Genomic DNA, 20,594 nt, shown 5'->3' with positions numbered 1-20,594 from the left:
ATTCTGAAGTCAATCCAGAAAAAAGCTTATTTTGGTAAATCTTCAATTAATTAAAATAAAGTAGTTCTGAACTAATCATCTAGCTGTTGAGTGTTTTTTTTTTATAAATTAAAAAAACAAACATTTCTGCTCTTATGGGAAAGAGCAGAAACTGAACTGTATTTACTGTACTGCAAATTATGTTTAAAAAAATAAACATTTACTACACATACTATTATGAACATTTGATAAAATACATGATAGTTCTATCTTTATGCTATAATCATGTACAATATATTATTACTATTATTAGTCTTATTTTTTATATACTTAACACTTAAAACCTTGCATGAACCCACATATCTGACGGTGCTGTTGCACCTGAATATTGCCTCCGTGGGAAACATTTACTGAAAACTTTTCCAACGCAACAATGTACAAAGTTCTTCCTCAGCAGACAAATTGAAACTTTAGGTCCAAATGTTGTCATCTGAAAAGAACTGAGACGATAAAGCACGGACGATGAAGGCCACATGAGACAGCCTCCTCATCAAGCAGCACAAAGGCTCATGCTGGAGCCGTAGTCAGAAAGACTTCGCAAGGAGCGAATCCCAGAGGAATTCATCCCAGATCCGAGTCAGTGAACAGCGACCTGCCTCGTCTACTCCCCGCTGCACTGGGAAAAGACAACAGATCAAACACACAATTACTCTTGCTGTGTCAGACAGATGACAGGTTTTACGAGGAAAAATAGGGAAGGACAGCAACAGAAACTGAGATAAGAGGAAGGAGAAGTAGTAAAAGGAAAATGAGGTAAACCGTTGAATCATAAAGGTTGCGCTGAAACGTCTCTGTTCATTCCATGACAGCAGAACGTCTGAAGAGCCACCGAAGCTTTTCGTATCAGACCATCGTTACAGACGATGATAATTCAGTTTTCCAAAAGAAAAGTCCAGCACAGAGAAAACACCACACATCACCAAAAATAACGCCTTACCTGCACTGAAGCATGGTAGTGGCAGCATCATGCTCTGCAGATAAGTATGAACAGTTCTAAGAATCAAATAAGATCCAAAACACTCAGGTGTCCTTTCAGAAAGCTCCAGATGAAGATGGATTTTAATCGCCAGGATCACTGAGTACAAGCAAAATTAACAAAAGAATGACTTTATGAACAGAAATACAAACTTTATGAAGTAAATCTGAAATTAAATCGGTTCGGTCATGCATGGAGTGTTTTGGACAATAGATGTTCTCATAATCTGATGGATATGCATAAGTGTGGTAATGCCGAGAGCTCTGAAATGAATAAAAGGAAATGTGGTGGAAAAAATATATATTACACGACTGTGTCCACATTTACACAATTTCATATTTTTCAACAGATTTGTTTTTTGGCTCAGCACAAGACGTGTCACATTTAAGTAGAGGTAAGTTTGAAATAAAAGTCCTTGTAAGAAAATACATTTAAATCCACTGGGGTAGAAATAATTGGAGGCTAAAAGATTTCAAAAGGATTTCCTCTGTGAAATGCATTGAAAATGCCTAAATAAAATAAATAAGAAAAGTCCCTGACTATTTATTTGTATTGCTTTTCTGACATATCCGAGCTTTGCAAATGTTACCAGTTCAGAAAAGCAAAATGATATACATTTGTTCAGCAGAGAATCTGAGTATGATACAAACAAAGTTTTACTTTAAAGTTCTACCACAACCTTTTACAAAATTTCTTTAAAAACAAACAGCAACCACCACACAGATCAGCTGTTTTCAATGTCATGTTTATTGTTACATGTAAAGCACTTAGTTGGGAGAATAGACATGAACAAAAGGCCAAATTCAATTTGGCCATCGTCATAGCACATCATCAAGCTACTTGGAATGAAGTAACTGTATTTGGTAATGTTTAATATGAGCAGAAAACAAAGAGAAATCCACAAAGCACAAATACAAATCATCTTTGATAGTTGAAGGCACAGTATGAAGTCAGGAGAGTCAAGTCAGCCTGCTCACCATCGAACGGACACACAGCAATACAAAAAAAAAAAAAAAATTTCCCAATGCAACACAAATCAGACATCCTTAAAGACAGCATTTACAGCATGTTGCATGATAATCCCAAGAAAAAGAAAAAGAGATCACAAGGGAATACAAACAGCATTTCCTCCCACAAGTCATCACCACAAACTGACCTCCTGGCTTCTGTTTTCTGATATGTAGACGTCCGTGGAGTCCCTGCTGAAACGCTCCAACGTCATCGAGTAAGAAAACATGTTTGAGCATCTTTTTTCTTCTTTAAAAGTGTCCTCCACCCAAACTTTAAACCTCTCTGACTTACTTTTGGCCTTCTGATGCATATATTCAAAAGTAAAGCACTCAGGAATGTCTGTTGCTTGGTCGAGGAGATAATTGAATCATCAGCCAGAGCAGAAATATGTAAACAACCTTGCAGCTGGTATATTATGCATATTTGTATTGGGGGGAAAAAAAACAGCATTCTTATAAATGAGCGTAGCAGGTTGATAAGTGCCTCGCCTCTGGAGATTTTCCATCCTGAAGCTTCACCTTCAATAAAAAGGATCCTTCAGAAAATACCTCTGTGTATGAGAAGAGGTAGAGGGTGCATGCAAGTGTATGATTCTGATTCATTTTAAGGAAAAAAAGAAACAAACAAACAAACAAAACCAAAACAAATCTTCATTTCTTCGGTTGAGGAAGCTCTTTCAAAATGCTAATTGTTTTTTTTTTTTTTTTTGGGGAAGTGTTAAGTGTCCCTGTGATCCAAGCAGCTCACTTAGGCGCGCTTCATCCCTCGTCCCATCAAGCAGGCAAAGACCGTCATCACCATTTTTGGCTTGACCTCCACCAGGTCCTCTGGCAGGGCGTAGACACGAGCGCCGATCTTCCTGGCCATAGAAATGGCATATCTGGGGAGGAAATGGGTGTTTACTGAGGTAAGCTGTTCACATGTTAGCAACATAACTGGTCGGGTAAACTTTCATGGTACGATGACCTTGAGGAAAACCAAAATACCAGTTTCACGGTTTTACAACAACAACAAAAAAAGTAATAATTGATGGTATTACCACAAAATATATAACATGATCCAGTTAAATGGAAGACTTTTTAAGGAGTCATGATTAAATTCAGGCTGTCAAAACGTTTAGTCACTCAAACATTTATTTATTTTTGTCAGCATTGATGTTTCAGATCATGTAGCACACTTTGAAATCAGATCAAGATGACCAGAGGAAGCACAGAGTATAGTTTTCATGAAATTATTTTTTTACAGAAAAAAAACACCTACTCTGTTTTGCAGAATTACTGAAATAATAATAAATAGTGAAATAATATTTTCTGTATAACAATTTGTTTAGCAAAAATATATAGTACTTGCTCAATATAGTTTTAATTTTCAAGTCCCTGTTAACGCTTTTTTGTAGATGTGTTCTTTATAGAGAAAAGTCTTCATTGATCGACAACAGCAACAAGTTGGGGAGGGGCTGATGTAACTTTACTGAAAGCTCCATACAGCTGAAGAAAACCCAATCCTTCTGACATTTCATTAAAAGAAATGAAGCCATCATAATAAAATGCAAAAACTTTTGTAAATCCGGGGTCGGTTAATGAACCCGTATCTTAACTCAATTTCACACTTTTCACTGAATTCTTACTTGGCGTTGTCCAGTTTGTCGTCTTCAGAGAGTCTGCCGGTTTTAACCAGGTCAAAGTTGATGCTCCCAGGTTGAATGGCATCAATCAGCTCCAGCACTGACAGACTGCTGCTTATCTCCTTGTCCTGAACATTAACACAAAGATCGCAACAAATCGACCAAAACCCACAACAAAAAAGGACCACAATCATTTCCACAATACAACCAGGAGGATCTACCTTAAAACTTGAGATCTTGGTAGATTTTCCAGCCTCTGCCAATGTTTTGTTCACCCATTTTACAATGATGTCATCATTTACTTTCTCTCCGTCACCCAGTTCCTCCAGTACATTCAATGTGTATCTAAAAGAAGCAGCATATTTGTTATGACAATGACCAGAAAATGAAAGTGCAAAGAATGAAATATCAGACAAACGAGGACAGGGTCTGCTTTAATTAATAAAAATGATCCAACATAATGTGGACACCATTTTGATTGTGACAGTCAATTTGAGCAGCCTCTTTCTACAAGCTCATGTCCACTGAAAAACAGTGAAAGTTAGGGATGGGCAATATGGCTGAAAAACCTATCACAATACAAGTGTTTCATATAGGCAATAGTGAAATTTTGTAATATCAATAATTATTGACTAGTTTTTGTTTTAAATATCTGAAAAGTGCCAAACTGTTTTCACTCTATGCTGTTTTTTTTATTTTCAGCAGCAGTTTAAAGTATTTTTTTTACTTTAAACTGCTGCTAGTTACTCAAGTTGTTGCTAGGTGACCAAAGAGTGGGTGAGCTAGTTGTTGCTAGGAAACCAAAGAGTGAGTGAGCTAGTTGAGGCCACCAACCTTGCTTAGCTATACGCCAGAGGTTGAGCGGCAAAAGCCTTTCCTCCGCCTACATTTCCCAGAATTCTTTGCTGTTTTGAATCAGATTTCAGTGAATATTCTATCAGACATTATCTATTGATATTGATCACAGGTCTGTTGGAAACTATAAATTGGTACCACTAATCTTACTACATAATTTAAAGCAGCACTATTGTTTGTTTTTCTCCATCCATGCATTTAAAATGTGTAGAGTTATTTGAAGTGTGATGAGGTAGATATCTCAGAGACCAGAGATACTGACAAAATGTTCTAGGGGTGTTAATACATTTGAAGGAAACTGTTGTGACATTTAATAAAAAAAACACTGGTGTACAGTTATGCTCTCATGATGTGATCATTTCCTAACAAGCTGACCATTTCTTTCATAAACAACCTGATTATTTTGAATACAGAAACGACTGATGCTACAGAAAATTTGTCAAATGTTGAATTTCTTCACAGGTGATTATGTTCCAAGTAAAAAAAAAAGAAAAAAATGTGTGCTAAAGCTTCATTTAGGTCTAAAATGTGACATTGTGATGGAGTACCTCCTCATCAGCTGCCACACCAGTGCCAGAGTCAGGGTAGGATTGCCATCGTTCAAGTCCTGCCCGCCGATGCCAACAAGAGAAAACTTGGTTGTTTTGCCCAGCTCCACTGCATAGTTACAATTCTCCAACTGAGGAGGGGGACAATACAAGCGTCAACACAAGGCGGCAAAAACCTGGACACAAAACGGAAAGGACTCTGACAAACTACCTTTTTCATATTTGTTCCCAGTTTGGGATAAGGCGGCTTGTTGACCTTGTTGTTCCAATCGACCTCCACTTTGATTCTCTCGTAGAGCTGAAGGATGACCATGGCATCCTGCAAATCTCTGCAACATCCAGTAGATCAGTCAACATCAAACCCGTCCATGTCGGAGTCGTCAAAGGGGGTTTGTGGTTCGTTTCTGTAGGCAATACTTACACATACAGATGGTTCACAGTGGGGTTCACGCCGAGGGAGTTCATCCAGTTTCTGAATGTTCTCTCTTCTCTCGTCTCGCCTAGTCCATAAAGGATTGTGGGATTTAGCGGACTTAATGGTGACTGCTGATCATGTTTTATAATAGTTTTCATTGTATGTAGCGTATAGCTAACAAAGCCAGAGAATAGACGTTAATTTTTATTCCAAAATGTGGTATTTGACTCTTCTGTGGCAGAAACCTAAAAACAGTTCCATTTCATCTCTACTGACTGAGAGAGCGGTGCTGAAAGGACTTAATGTTTCCGTTTGAGTAGTAATACCAACAGAGTCATATCTTGTGACACGTCAACTGATCAGAGGCTAGATGGTCTGATATCATCCAACGCTTGGTTCCTTTTTTCCTTCTTGCATGCAGTCCGCTTTGCATTGCATCAGCCTTTGGGATCATTTCAGTGGACGCCCAGTCGCCTGCTGATTTGAGTAGCGGTGCATCGCCTTCATAGGGGCTACGATGGGTTGATCTTCATTTACGCTAATTCTGATGCTTGTTGGTGATAACAGTGTTTCCGCCACCTCTCAGCTTCTGACTGCTGTGTTGCGATATACATACTGGTTACTATCGGAGCTTAGTCAATGGTGTTAACCTCTCCACATTTGTCGTTTTGCTGAATGTGATAGCAGTGTTTTTTTTGCTCCCAACTTTGAGACTTGCCTGCCTTGGGCTTGATCACCTGGTGGAGAACATGGTCACTGTGGCTTCTTCTAAGAAGAGCCAAGCGTCTTCTGATCAGGGTCTTTCCACAAGAGCTGAGTAGTTGTCTACAGAACTGCCGGAAATTAAATCTTTTTTTCCCCCGGTACGCCAGTTGGACACGTCGATGGCAGTGACTGGGTTCTCTTCTCCACCCATGCCTGAGTTGGCTGCAGAGGAGGAAGTGTTGTCTTTGGCTGCCTGTCACTTTAGAAGTGGAGGAGGAGGTGCAGTCTACCCTCAGAGTGAGACTGGCTCTCTCCCTTCGTCTCAGAGTGGAGCTAGTGGGTTCGGTGGCAGTTCTATGCAGGACATCATGCAGGCGACTTCCTCTGTAAAGCTTGCAACACCAGAGGGTGTGCTGGCCACTTTGGCACATCTCATGTTCGCCCTCTCTGCATACCATCAGGAGATTAGTAGCACAACTACAGACATTTGCATTAGTGATTCAGTGCTTCAGACCTTTCATCATTACAGCCCGGTGGCTTCTGTCAGCAAAGCCTCTGGCAGTAAGTAGGGATGAAATAGAACAAAAGCGATGACCACCAGAGAGTCTCTGCATTATACACAGACTTTTGTTGTTGCAGTTTAATTCTGAGGATTCATTTTCATACCCACCCCCCAGAAGGTCCCAGTCGATGTCCTCGTTCTCCGGTTTGGTGAGCGCTGGGTATTTGTTGAACAGATTGGCCACAAAGGCAAGGTTGAGTTTGGGGTTCCCGCTGACGACGTCAGTCGGGGTGACAAACTGTCGACAGCCGAGCCGGTCGGCCTGCTGCAGCATGGCTTCTGCCCTCTTCAAGTCATCTTTCTCCTGAAAGACACACAGATGCCACACACATGTTCGGGTGAGAACTGCAGCACAGTTGGCAACGCGTGGAGAAATTCAGCTGTGGGAGGTCAATGTGCTTACGCTGAAGCCTGCCATGTTGATGTCGATGCGTGGCCGATTCTCCTCTGTGCCTTTAGGGGAGATTTGATTCAGAAGGTGGAAATAGGCCTTTGAGTCCTAGGAACAAAAATATAATTAATAAATAAGTTATTTGGGTCTTTATACAGAAAAAAAATGAATAATAAAGCAATTGTAAAGTAAAATTTATGGAACTCCACAACAAAAAACAAAATCACTTTCCAAAAGCATTCATACCCTTTGAACATTTTGTTACATTACAACCACAAGGTTCGGTGGGATTTTATGTGATCAAGGAAAGACATCCACAGCTTTTAAAATCTTTTACAAATAAAAATCTGAAAAGTGTGTAAAACATTTGTATTTAGCACCCTTTATTCTGAAGCCCATAAATAAGTTCCAGCTTAGGCAAGTGCATTCTCGAGGCTGGGGACAACAACCCTACACATGCAGCCAGATCAAAGCATATAATTGTTAAAAACAGCCATTTTAAGGCCAATAATTATATGTTACTTAAAACACGTTGGCAAAGAAACTGATATTTTACATTTAATGACTACACTGAACTTTGTATCACCACATCAGATTACGCCTTCATTCCTATTAAAGGAGCAGCTGAGGTGGGTATGTGGGTGAGGTTGGTAAACATAAATATGAGCTACCTTTGCTGGTGTCTGCTGTGTTGGTGGACTTAGTTACTGGCCAGGTGGAGTTTGATGATGGGTTTAAAAATCCCACATCCTCTCCTTTAAATTCGGAGAATTTGACATTCTATTAATTTGACATTTAAATATGAAACTAGACCACTCTTACCTTGATGTCTGAACTGAAGTTGTTGATCTTTGGATAGCCAGCGTTCTCCAGGTGAAAGTTGGCCCAGCGCAACAGCAGCTCCTCCGGCGACAGCTTCATCAGGTCCTCCAGGGTTTCTCCGTCTCTCAGCAAGGCCGCAAGGGCTGGGGAAGGGCGATAATCATCCGTTAATCTACTCGACAACACACCACTGGGCCCTGGTGAGGGGGCTTAATAATGTGTTATGTAATTGTAACCTGTCCCCGATACCTTCATTTCTGCTGAGCTCGATGTCGGCAAAGAGGCCAATCTTGATGATCTGCCACAGGAGGCCCAGCACCAGATGGGGCTTCCCTTCTTTCAGGTCCAAAGCGCCGATGTTCACCACATGGCAGCCGATGGCAGACGCCGAGTTCAGAGCCAGGTTCAGGTTTTCCTGGAGAGCACAAGTCAGACGTTTTAGCGCCTGCAGGAAACTTTAACAAAATGCCTCCGACAACCAGTCAAACTTACCTGTGTTGTAAATGGGGTCAGCTTCTTCTTATTGATTGTTCTCTCGTCAATGGTGTCTGGCACTGACAGGTTGATCATTTTGCTGTTTGAAAAGAAAAAAGAAAAAAACCTGATAAGTTTGCTGGAATATCCATTTGAATTTAAAAAAAAAAAGATAACTAAAGAAAAAGAGACAAGATTTTTAGGGCTCAACAAATCGTTTCTTAGCTAATATTTTCATGAAAATAGGAGACAACATATAATCATAATGATCATATATTGTCTTTTCTGCTTGGAGCATATTCAGATTGACTAAGATTCAAGTTTATCAATTTTATTGCACTACCACTGCAGGTGAGAAGTTTATAATTTGGACATTTTTGGAGTTCTGTACATTGCAGCCCAATTATCAAAACACATTTATATCCCCGTTTTCAATTTGGTTTAAATATTTGTGTGTTTAAGCCCTTCTAATGTTGGAAAAACAAGCATATATATTTATCCCTTTTTAACAATTTAACTGAATTTCTTTAAAGACAAAAAAAAAAAAAATCCTTCAGCATTACTATAGTTACATGATCTTCTCATACATAATTATCTACCCAGAATACAACCAGAGGTTGCAGAGGAGTGCAGGTGACCTTATGTTGCTGTGAGACGGGGGACTCACCAGAGCACAATGCCGTCTCCCACAGTCTTGAAGAGAGCGTCTGTGTTGGGATCCATGGGCAGGACATGTTGACAGTCGGGATCCTTTTCCAGAGCTGTGTTGATCCAGTTCACAAAAGCGTATCGTTCCTCCTCTGCAAGTGAATGTGGGCACCAAATGTGTTAAAATTAAAAACCACCTTGATTTGTGCATTATTTGTTTCCATTAGATCAGTATTTGTTCCATTTTTCTATTTCCATGAAAGGTGTGACCAATTCTAATCCATTATTTCCCCATGGAAAGTACTCCCAGCTCAGTTCCTTTGTGTTCACCTGTGACTCCGAGCTGGAAAGTTCCACTGATTAAAACTATTAGTAAACGATTAGTAACACCAACATGTTCTCTCTCTGCTTTAAATGTTTGAGTGCCAAGTCCCACCAGCTGTGCAAGAAGACATTTCTTTCCACCTTCTGCATTCCACGACAAAAATAATATAATCACAAATAAATATTTGACCACACCATGCGTGCCACTGATGCAATGAGATACACACTGTCAGGAATGACTTCCCGTATAAACAAATTATTAAAATATCTTTCCACTGTTGCTACATGTTTGCTCTGAATGAATGGTTGATACAAAAAGTCAACAATTGCTTACAATCAGCTGAACTTTCTTACATATTTTTATCAATTGCCATTAATTAACTGAAGTTGGTATTGCATTGATCGATTAAACAGGAATGTGTGACTTTTAATATTAATTTATGAACTAATCTTTTGGAAGTGTCTTATAAAGTGCTATGGTACAACATTAGCTCTGCATACGTACTATATAACAGAAAACAACTAAAGAACTACAGTACATTCCATTGCACTTTATCATCAACAATGTCCATTGCGGAGGTTCACTTTAGCCTTGGGTTTCTTTCTCTGGAACTGAAACACACAGGGTTCAAAGTCAACAGCTCACAACAAACATTAGAGTCACATACCAGAGTACGAGTGTTGTGTGCCTTCGCTCGACAGCTCCGATGTCCCGCCAATCGCCAGGATGCCCTCCTTTTTGTTGATGGCCTTGAGGAAAGTTTTTGCAACTTGACTGCCCTTCAGCTCCTTGACAATCTGACACAATAAGAAAGAATAATCAGAAAGACAGAAAAGATAAGCGAGTCCATTCAATGTAAATCTGCACTGGAAGAGGACTAATTATCTGCTTAACAAACAAAGATTAGACAACTTGAACAAAAACAGACTAATGCATATTAAACTGGTAGTCCAAGCAAAGTAAGACTGATATACAAAACTATAAAACCTAACCTTTCCTTCTAATCATATTGGCTGCAAACGGACCAATCTTATGAGAGATTTTACCTCAGAAGTGGCAAAATACTCAAAACATGATTAACTTGTTTTATTCACAGTATGATAAAAGGTTGCCGTCAATCACACACTGACCACATTCACTGCACAAATGTTCACAGCAAACTAGGTTTACACCGTATCGCTTTATATAAATACCAAGAGAAATAAATCTATTTTGTACTTTGCTCTGTTCACAGAATCACTGTTCATAGATAGTTTGTTGCAGAGCTGAACATACCAACTGAGTCTCTACACATCTGCTTGTTCAGTATTTGCACAGAAGTGTGTTCAAGCTTTTAATTTGTGCAATAAATGCTTTCACTGCCTGACACAAGAGATGATGCTAAAAACACAAACCTTGTTTGTTTTTTCACATCAGGCCACATTGAAAATATGTTGCTTTATGAAGTTGTAAAAATGTAAGTTGTAAATCTAATCTCCAAATAAAAGACAAATTCCACTGTCACTATTCATTCAATAAAAATGTAACAAAAATGTCAAAGCTGTACATAAAAGACAAAAATCAACTTTTGCTGCATTCAGTGGACTTAAGAGATAAATCAAAATTAAATGATTATCTTGATAAATTCATTAGCAAGTATGACCACCTCTATAAAAACAGTTCTTATCCACTTTTAAAACAGGCCCTGCAGTCTTGCAAGAAAAACAAATTGGGGTGCATAAAATAAACACACACTAGTTGATCTGGACCCTCATCAGGGTTTTTGCATCCTCCATTTTGACTCTTATCAGTCTCTCGCTTGTAAATCATTACAGCAGTATGACTGACATACAATACGGTCTTAGTGTAATAATCCAGCAGTTATTTAAAGCCTGAAGTGATGCATTTTGCACACGTCAGTGACAGGTGTGTGTTGAATGTGGAAAATAGCCTCAGGTTCCTCTACATCATTTCTGAATGCAGTAACTCAAACAAAAAGTAGTAGGCTCGCTTTATTTTAGCCAATGCTTTGGGCCAAACGGGTTGATTTAGCAAAGAGCCGAATGATTTTTAAAAAGAAAGCTCCACCAAGAAGTTGTTTTATTGTATCACACCAGTCCAATTACTAAAACTTCATTGACATTGCAAAATGTCAACAACAACAACAACAAAAAAAAGTAGGATGTGACTGCTTTCAGAGACGACAGCAAAAAGTAAAGCAACACATAAGATAAGCTTTCTTAATGGTATAACTTATTGAATATTTTGTTATAAAGCTTCAATGTTTCATAAAACTTTTAAATTGAATGAGTTGATGTCAGCAGATCTACGCTATTAAGAGTAAAAAATATAATGCATGAGAAGCACTGGATATTTTGGTCACAGAAGTAACAGCCAATATATTGATTATAATATAACAGGAAAATTAATTCACTGAGGTAATAATGAAACATCCTGTGCTAATAAAGATAATCATATTTCAAAATATGATTGAAGCCATCAATATTTTGCACAGCTTAGCATTACAGTTTCACTAACTGATGTAAATATGTGGTGACTTAGACAATTGATCTTAATAAGGAAACTATTAAAACATCTGCGGTTGTAATGGATGTGTGGGGTTTTCATAGGAAGTCTCAACGAGTAAAATGTTTGAAACTTCCTGCTGCTGAGGCTATCAGTGCGGAATCAGTGAGCTCAGCCCCACAGGCGTTGGTGTGACCACAATGAGCTATTCAGCTTGGCATTACTGAAAATGTTTAAAAGCCACAGCAGGCTTTACCACAAACACACACAGTGGTGCAGGACGCCAACTTAAGTTACTCATGGACTCCAAGTGATAATGGTCACCGCAACAAGACAACGTTGTCCAAATGATGATAAAGTGCCACTAATACCTGCAAAATGTGCATGTTTTCATTCTTTACGTGTATTTAGCTTGCACTGCTAAGGGTAAAAACATTTTAAGTAGTGTTTTGTCAAAGTCTTATCATTCACTTCCCTTTCACAGGAATCCCATAAAGTTCCTTGGAAAGTTTTTATACTGTTTGAAATTCAAATGAGAGAAAATGCAAAAAGGCTCAAAGGGTATGTCTAATGAGTTTACACATGTGGAGACCAAAATATCTGCCTATTCTTTAAAAGGAAAATCTCCAGTTCAAATTGGACAAAAGGTTTTTCCATTAATTCTTAAATAGATTTAAGTCTGGACTCCAACCTTCAGCCCAGTCTATAGTTTTTTTTTTTTTACTTTTACTCTCCCATCTTCCAAACTCAAATGAAAGAAAACACTGCATGATGCTGCCTCTACTGGATTTGGACACAGATGCACTCAACACTTTTTGATAATTTGTTAAACAAAACAATCTGAACCAGGAAAACTGTACAATTTTCCCTTCTACTTCTAAGTTACGGTATAAACTACTTTATTGATCCAAGTTGTGTTTGTAACAAGACAATATCTGGTAAAGTTCAGTGGCAGGGGTTTGTATGTGGGTACAGCACCACTGATTAGCAGCACAAGAACTTTAATTAGGCCACCTTATCTGGAGATTGTGTCATTTTTTCAACGTATTATCCATCTCATATACTGTCACAACATAGTGGCAGTTTCAACAAACGTATAAAAAAAAATAGTTTTAGAGAAGCTGCATACTGCAGCTTTAAGGCAGAGGAGATGAAGACTGATTTACAGTTCAGAACCTAAAATAATTAGCATTAAAATATTCACAATAAGCTTTACTTAGCTTACCGACAAAAACTCTTCAAAGCTGATTTTGTTGTCCTTGTCACGGTCGAGTTTCTGCAGGATTTCCCGGATCATGTATCCTGGTTGGGGGTGGCCGCTCTGTGTAAGAAGCTCGCCAAGCTCATTATCAGAAATAAATCCATTTTTGTCCAGATCTGGAGGAAAAACAGAGGCAGAGGATCCAGATGATTCTACTGCTGGAGCACATTTCAAAATGCCAGACCTGGGATGATAACCAATGACGACATTTCCTGAAACTCCTAACAGCTTTGGTGTCAAAATTGCTCAAATCTTCAGTCAAAGCATTATCCATTACAGGATTGTAAAATGACAGAAAAAGTTCAGGACTGACTGGGGGTTTTCTCCAGCTATTTGAGGTATGGAGAAACCGCTCCACCTCCAATAAATGTTGCTGTGCACTGCTGGTCAGCTGGGCTGAAGGAATGCTACCAAATATTCCCCCTGCTTACAAAAACAGCTAATGCAGCTTTCTTAAGAAAAAACAGACAGTCCTGGCAAACAAACTAAAGGAGCGCCACCCTCAAACTAGATTCTCAACCTTTCTCTTTTTTTTTTTTTTTAAATGAAAGGGGCTGAAAAAATAAATACAACTACATTCATCAATATGTCGAAGCTGTAGCCACACTGAATGACTTACCAATACTGTCGAACATCGCCCTCATCTCCTCCGCCTCATCTTGCGTTATTTTTATGGACATTTTTCTGTGAGTGACCAGACGTGGTCAGTCGGAGGAAGGTGCGACTGCGGAGAGAACAGAGTCATCATCACCAGGGTCTTAAAAAAACAACAGGAAGTTAGATATGCTTTGCAAAGCCTTTAGCGTGTTCACCTAGAAGAGTCATTATTCCGCCTTCCTCTCAAGCAAAACCTAAGAGTTACTCCCCACATCTCCAGCTCAATGCCCCCGCCTCCTCCAGCTCTGTTAATTACATCAGCTACTCCTTTCAGCTCTTCTCCTCTTCCCAAGCATGTTTGTTTAAACCAATCAGAGTGACTTCCTGTTTGCTCTATTGTGCAGCACAAGCTAGCACTGATAACGACCAGTACAGCCAAGCATTCAGATATTTTTCTGATAAATCAGTTTCTCCCCCCTATGAGTAAGCTTAAAAACGAACGTCAAATTTTTTTTTTCCTCTTACAATAAAAAAAAGTCAGCATGTGTACCCAGTGGCTGTAAGTAAAAGCCATCAGAGGCGTTTTGGGTTTTTGTCACAACAGGAAATAAAAAGAAACCTAAAATCCTTCTAATACAGAAAAGTTAAAACGCTTTGACACGCGAGGACGCAGGCCCCAAAAACTGGTTACTTAGCAGAACAAAAACCTCTGTGTTCCCAACCTCCTCTGAGGCAAAGTAACCGTCTAAAAATCCCAGAGAGAGAGAGAAAAAAAAGGGGGATTTTTTATTTTTTTTTGGTTCAGGCCTTTTTTCCCGGCGCAGGAATGCTCGAGGCCAGGGCAGATCGGGCTTCACTTCACTGAGAGGTGTGAGTGTGAGGGAGTATGACTGCATCTCTGCGGCCAAACCGGAATGGCGGCATTCCTCCTAAAAAACAAGTGTTGGTATGAACAAGACCAAGTTTATTTTCCAGCTCAACAGGATTTTTATTTTTAAGAATAAAACTGCTCCACGATAATCAAACTGAATATATCACAGCAAATTAGCAAGCAATCCGTCACATAGTTGTGCCTGGAGCACAACATTTTTAAAACCTTATTAGGAAATTCTGCAAGTTAATCCTGACCAATCAGATTTGGAGGTCTTTTTATTTTTTATTTTTTAAAGAACGAAGCGCATTGTTTCTGCAAATCAGGAGCAAATTGACAATGAACAAAGCCCTGCATCCTCCCCTGAATGAAACTAATAATAGTGGTTAAAAAAAAAAAGATGATTCAACAACCATGTGGCCTGTGAGAAGTGACTCAGTTCCTATAAAGCTTTTCCTACAGACAAAACAAAAGGATGGATTAAGCCCAAAGTGCAGACTGATTCAAAACACCAGATTAGCAGCTTTAATTAGCCAAAATACTAATGATGTTGGTTTCTCTGCTTTTTCTGCAAAGCAACTCTACATCAGGGCAAGTCAAACTCCTCAAACTATTAGGAAAAATGGCGATGCCAGCGTTTCTATATTTAACCGTTTTTTCCCTAAAGGATGTGAAAAAAAAGTGTCTGCTGAGGACAAACCCGGCTACAAGTGGAGGCTGACAAAACATTACCTCACTAGCCGTCCCTCGTCCTGCTGCTGCCCTCAGCAGAGATGAGGGTGGAAACAGGACAGGGGTTAAGTACATGAAGCAAGGGCACAGATGGCGGCGGACAAATGTGAGCCGGATCGCCGACCGCGCAGAAGAATAGGGGGTCTGTAACCGCCGGGGACAAACTGCGGTAATAAATCTTGTTCCACGCTAGGAAAGGAGTCCCGAGTGTCAGGCTCCGAAAGACAGTTGGTCCCTTTCTGACAGCTGGACGGTGAAAACTCCTCACCAACTAAATGCTTCATCGGCAGCCTGAATGGAGAGGCCTGACAGGATGCCAATAGTTGGCTTTCAGGGCTGATAACGGCTGAACTCCAAATTAAGACAGTTTTCTTTTAAGACTTTTTATGACGTCACTTTGTAGCGTTTCACCCACCCACAAATAAAACAATGCTGAAACTGGCCTCGGACTCTGCAGCGTAAAGGGCCATTTCCATCAGGACAAACAAGAATCAGTTAAAATCTATAGGAGAATACAGACAGGAAAATCACAGTCTGCAACCAGAAATACCTTCTATGCCCCCCAGAAGCTGGTATAGACGGGGGATAGATGTAACGATGCATTTAAGGTAGACATATTGAATCCAGTTCAAGAAAACTGGATTTAAAGTGTTCTCTTATGATTGTAACTCAGAAACCAAACTGATTGGGTCGGATTAAAACTAGAGTTTCCATCCAGTTAGCCAAAAATAAGGTCAGCATATAAACAAAATCTCATAAAACTAAAACTCTATACTTTTACAGAATTTGTAGAAGCCATTGGTATTTATTCTAATAGATTTTTGAAAAATAAATTTTTTTTGGGAGCACATCTTTGCATACAGTCAGAGCATCCCAAAAACACAACAAGCTACTCTGAGAAAAAACACATGAAGACTTTACCCCAGACAGGCTCCTTCAGTACACAAATTACATCATGTTGTACCATTACACCAACAGACTCCATACTAAAACTATTCAGTCATATTTTCTAATACGGTTTCTAATACTCAAGCATTACTGCCCTGCATAGTTTAGATGTTTTCCTGCTTCTAACACCTGATTTAAATGACTGCATTTCAGCAAAAGCCTGATAATCAGCTATCAAATCAATTCAGGTGAGCTGAAGTAGAAAAATATGAGGGAAATTTGATCAAAATCTGGAAGAGGTGGATATTGTGACTTCTCTGACTTGTACTTCAAGTGCAAATGTTTTCATCATTGGATCTCCTTAATAAAACACTCACTGGTCTGAGTCTCTAATATAAAGCATTTGAACTGGGCAACACTTTCATTTTATCCGTCTGCTCAGCAAATATTGGCAATAATTATTTTGGTCAACTTAAAATCATAACTAAATAAAAAACAACAAGCCTTTATGTGGCTGCAAAAGTTGAATTAGGTAGTTAGCAATGATCCTGCTGTTACTTTTTTCAGAGTAAACACAAAACCCTCACTAAAGCACAAGACAGAATCTGAACAAAAAGTATGGATAGAGATACAAAAACATAAAATTAAAAACTTAAATCCAATTGTTTTCAATGTCTCGGCTCACGTGTTTTAAAGCAGCTGTTAGACAGCTTTCCTCTTCAGTTCAGTTCACTGTTATACTGCCATGTTTCACTCCAAACAGCAGCATTTAATTGTCGAGACAAAAAAAAAAAAAAATAGAAGCACACTGGTGTGCTTTACAGTCGCTTTTAATTCAATCGCTGGAGCCAATTAAAAAGCGAAGGGCTGCACGCAGATGGCGGAGTTCAATGGGAAGGGCCGACACACCCCGCCCCGCCCCGCGCCTCATTCGCATTTACGTGGGAAATGTGAGGCACACAAATAGAGTGGGCACCCTTCCCAAGTGTGGTTACGTTCATATGCACACACCCTACAGCGCAGCCTGTGAGGACATGGACGCCTTTTTTTTTTTTTTTAAACCGAGTCGCAATCGGCTGCAGATGTGAGGCAAACTGAGTCACCAAACGCTCTGCCACACCAGACTCTTATTTCCTTTTCAAGGCTGTGAGCCGAGGACAAGTGAAGCACAGACCCGCGGTGCGACAGGTGAGGTGGTGAGGATTACAACACGCCCTGCATGGGGGAGTTTACACAACTCCGATAAATAGCTGCAGGAATAACACCAGTAAGGGTTTAAGGCTAATACCATAAAGCAAAGATAAATGATAACGCATCATGGAAATATTCAAATAAAGCTCTCCCTCTACAACTGTACCCACAGCCAGCTCTCTTCAACCCAGACAAGCCACTAGACGAATGCTAATTAAATAATGAAACATGTCAAAAACCATGTTCTGTCCACGGTGCCAAAATGAGAATCCAAACAAACAAAAACAGAAACCCGAGAATGTCATTAAGCAGGTTACTATAGGTGTCGCTGAATCGGTCGGGTTGGCCGCAGGTAAGCAGCCACACCTACACATGTTTGCCATTACTCAACAAAAGCATTGAAAAATATGATCCTTTAAATACAGCCCAGCCAGACAGTGCAGGTTTCTGTGAAGCCATGCAAGCAGTTTCTGAAAGAGTCTTTGAGCAAGTGGAGATAAAAGTTTCACACAAAAAACCAAACATACAATATGTACATATGCCTTAATGTGTTACTGCTGTGTTGATGTGGCTGCTTTCCCACCAGCAGTTTTAGTTGCTGGTGTCTAAACATTAAAAGTTGTTTAGAATACGATGTTTTGCACAGATCATGTGTCCGTTTGGGAGAAAATTTGTCATCACTTTAACTATTTAAAGTACTTTTCTCTAATCTGCTAATATTCTACCCAGTGGCAGTTCTACACCACCTTTACTGGGTGGTGGGGGTTAGTGCAACACTTTTTAAAAAAAATTCTCTGGTAAAGTAAAACTGAAGGCAAAAAATGAAATTAGTCCAAAGAACGAATTCATTATACTTTCTGTGCCAGCACACATAAGAAATTGATTTATTATGATCTCTTTATTACAGGAACTAGTTCTACTGGGGCACTGTCCCCTGCTGGCCCCCCATTTAGAACCGCCCATGGCTCTACCATGAACATTAACAACTAGGAGATTACACAAATGCATTGTTGGTTTGGTCAGGAGTCAAAATGTCATCTTTAGGTGTTACTGGCCTAAACGGAGGCTATCGGCAAATAGAAACATTTGCCTGAATAAAGTGACGAGAGTTTCCACTGCCTGTATGAAGCAGAGCTGCCCCTCCCACACCTGTTTATGGACACGACCAGCCAGTTGGCTAAAAAACAAAAGATACAAAACATTTCCTTTGCTTACATGAGACACAGAAAGTCATTATGTAAAAGCTAAAGAAGAGCCACACCCTTTATTTTTTAATTAAGGTAGTAGTAAAACCACAGTTGTCAAGCTACATGCTAATCAGAACACATTTTGTTCTTAAGTTAGTTTGCTTAAAAATAGCTGGTAAGAAAATTAATTATACAACTTTAATGGTGTATTATTTTAGCAGCTGGAAAAGCAGTTATGTTTAAATAAAAGCAAATTCATTTAGCTAATTTTGTTTTAATATCTAATTTTGTTGCCATTTCACCTCTCAGGCCTAAGCTTGTTTATTTATAGCAATGCGTATGCATAATTTCAGAATCATTTAAAATGTTTTCACTCTAAAAAGCAGCATATTATTATAAAACAACATGTAAGCTGATCGCTGCTCTTGTGTTGAACAACAAGGTGAGAACACCTGATGATGCAGAAAGCAGAGCAACCTGTTCAAGCAGACACACACACACACACACATGGGCGTGAGCAATGCCGCTGGGGAAAAAAAAAAAAAAATTACACCTTTTCATTAAACCTGGCCACCCCGTCCTGACAGTCTGGTTTGTCCTCAACTCGATAACATCGCACTCATAATGTCTGGCTTTAAAATCACAGACATGTGCAAACAAGGAAACTTACATCACATTTCAGCCTGTGAAGGTTGGAGACAAAGTACAGCTAAAACGACTTCCAGTTTTTATTAAAAAAAAATAAATAAATAAATGTATTGTCTGCACTGCTGACGCCATCAAGAGCAAACAGCTACTTAGGAGTCTACTGAGTGCACTGCTGGGGAACTGTTTTCACAACACACTCCTTGTAAAAGTCATAATATTTCTCAAGTGATGCGTTATGTGGGTTTTGTGGAGGGGTCCAAACAGACTTGTTGTTCAACCTTGTTCCAGCCACTCATCCACAAGTGGGATCCCAGATGTAAAAGTGAGCTGCAAGCCCCAAAATGACTTTAGGAAAAATCTGGTGAATCACTCAGAGCAGCAAACAAGTTTACACAGACATGTTCTCAGTTCAAAAAAATGAAATACAAAATACGTTCCCACGCTGTTCAAATGGTCAATCCAACACTAAATGTCTTTTTAAATTCCAACTATTGGGCCTTACCTGGCCTATTAGGGCACCACTCAGCAGGGAGTGGACTCAACCAATTAAAAAGAAGAACATGGCTTTGTTATCGCGAGAAGACGGAGCACAAACTTTACACGAAGAAAAAAAAAGTCTATAACATGACATATCAACCTGAATGGTGGGAAGCGTAAAGAAAAACACGACAGAGGCTGAATGGTGTAGGCTGCACCTTTACAGCTTCCTCCAGTCAGTCTGTGGCTGAGCCGCCTCTTTTTCCTCCCCAGCTGACATTTTTACTGCCATACGAGCATATTTCAAACGCTACCGAGAATATTCTTTTGTACAAATGTTAAAACGCCAACTTGCACAAACAAAACTCCTCCCATGTTCAATCTCCGTGGGTTCATTTTGATGTGTGCGCAAGTTACATCCTCTGAAAAGTTACCACTAGGAAATAAAGTAAAGGGGTGTTTACACTCCTTAACGATTTTAGTGCTAAATGTGGGCAAGGGTGAGGGTGGCAATGATGAACAAGCAGTGGCGCTAAAGCTAGTCAGCTAGCGACGGACATGCAAGTTTTACAGGCAGGAAACTATCCCCATTTATTCCTGGAAATCCATCCCTGTGATACGGAGGATGGCGGCTGTCTACAGTAAGACCATGACATAAAAAAACAAAACAAAACCCCAAAAAACAAAATAAAAGCAGTGAGAAGTTACTGGTCAAAAACTATTTCCCATAAAATTGGTACTCACGATGTCGATGCTCCAGAAATCCCAGACAGAGTCCAGCTTTGCAGCCCTGCCTCCTCCACGTAGAGACAAAAGTAGAGAGCAGGAATTTTGTCCCCGCC

The 20,594-nt window shown here is 39.6% G+C and overlaps 1 protein-coding gene across 1 annotated transcript; it reads right to left on the bottom strand.

The window, feature by feature from the left end:
* Positions 1 to 1,741: 1,741 nt before the first annotated feature.
* Positions 1,742 to 20,594, bottom strand: LOC116728520 (plastin-3-like). The gene is made up of 16 exons (XM_032576701.1): positions 20,497 to 20,594; positions 13,781 to 13,885; positions 13,126 to 13,277; positions 10,063 to 10,192; positions 9,090 to 9,222; positions 8,441 to 8,522; positions 8,198 to 8,363; positions 7,949 to 8,091; positions 7,139 to 7,234; positions 6,844 to 7,039; positions 5,475 to 5,553; positions 5,265 to 5,382; positions 5,054 to 5,184; positions 3,872 to 3,995; positions 3,654 to 3,778; positions 1,742 to 2,906 (listed from the first exon to the last, which is right to left on the bottom strand). Exons 2-16 carry the CDS (start codon positions 13,839 to 13,841, stop codon positions 2,774 to 2,776), a joined length of 1,869 nt encoding a protein of 622 aa, XP_032432592.1. The 5' UTR covers positions 13,842 to 13,885; positions 20,497 to 20,594; the 3' UTR covers positions 1,742 to 2,773.

The sequence above is a fragment of the Xiphophorus hellerii genome, chromosome 11 (assembly GCF_003331165.1).
Source record: "Xiphophorus hellerii strain 12219 chromosome 11, Xiphophorus_hellerii-4.1, whole genome shotgun sequence".
Classification (NCBI taxonomy): Eukaryota; Metazoa; Chordata; class Actinopteri; order Cyprinodontiformes; family Poeciliidae; genus Xiphophorus; species Xiphophorus hellerii.
This window is presented reverse-complemented; position numbering and strand designations above follow the sequence as displayed.

Bases quoted from the DNA above. Each gene is read 5' to 3' on its own strand.
- LOC116728520 (XM_032576701.1), bottom strand. From the start codon at position 13,841: ATGTCCATAAAAATAACGCAAGATGAGGCGGAGGAGATGAGGGCGATG. The intron at 8,523-9,089 runs GTGAGTCCCCCG...CTTTTCAAACAG, and splicing joins GGAGACGGCATTGTGCTCTG to CAAAATGATCAACCTGTCAG. The intron at 8,092-8,197 runs GTATCGGGGACA...GCCCTTCCCCAG, and splicing joins CGAGCTCAGCAGAAATGAAG to CCCTTGCGGCCTTGCTGAGA.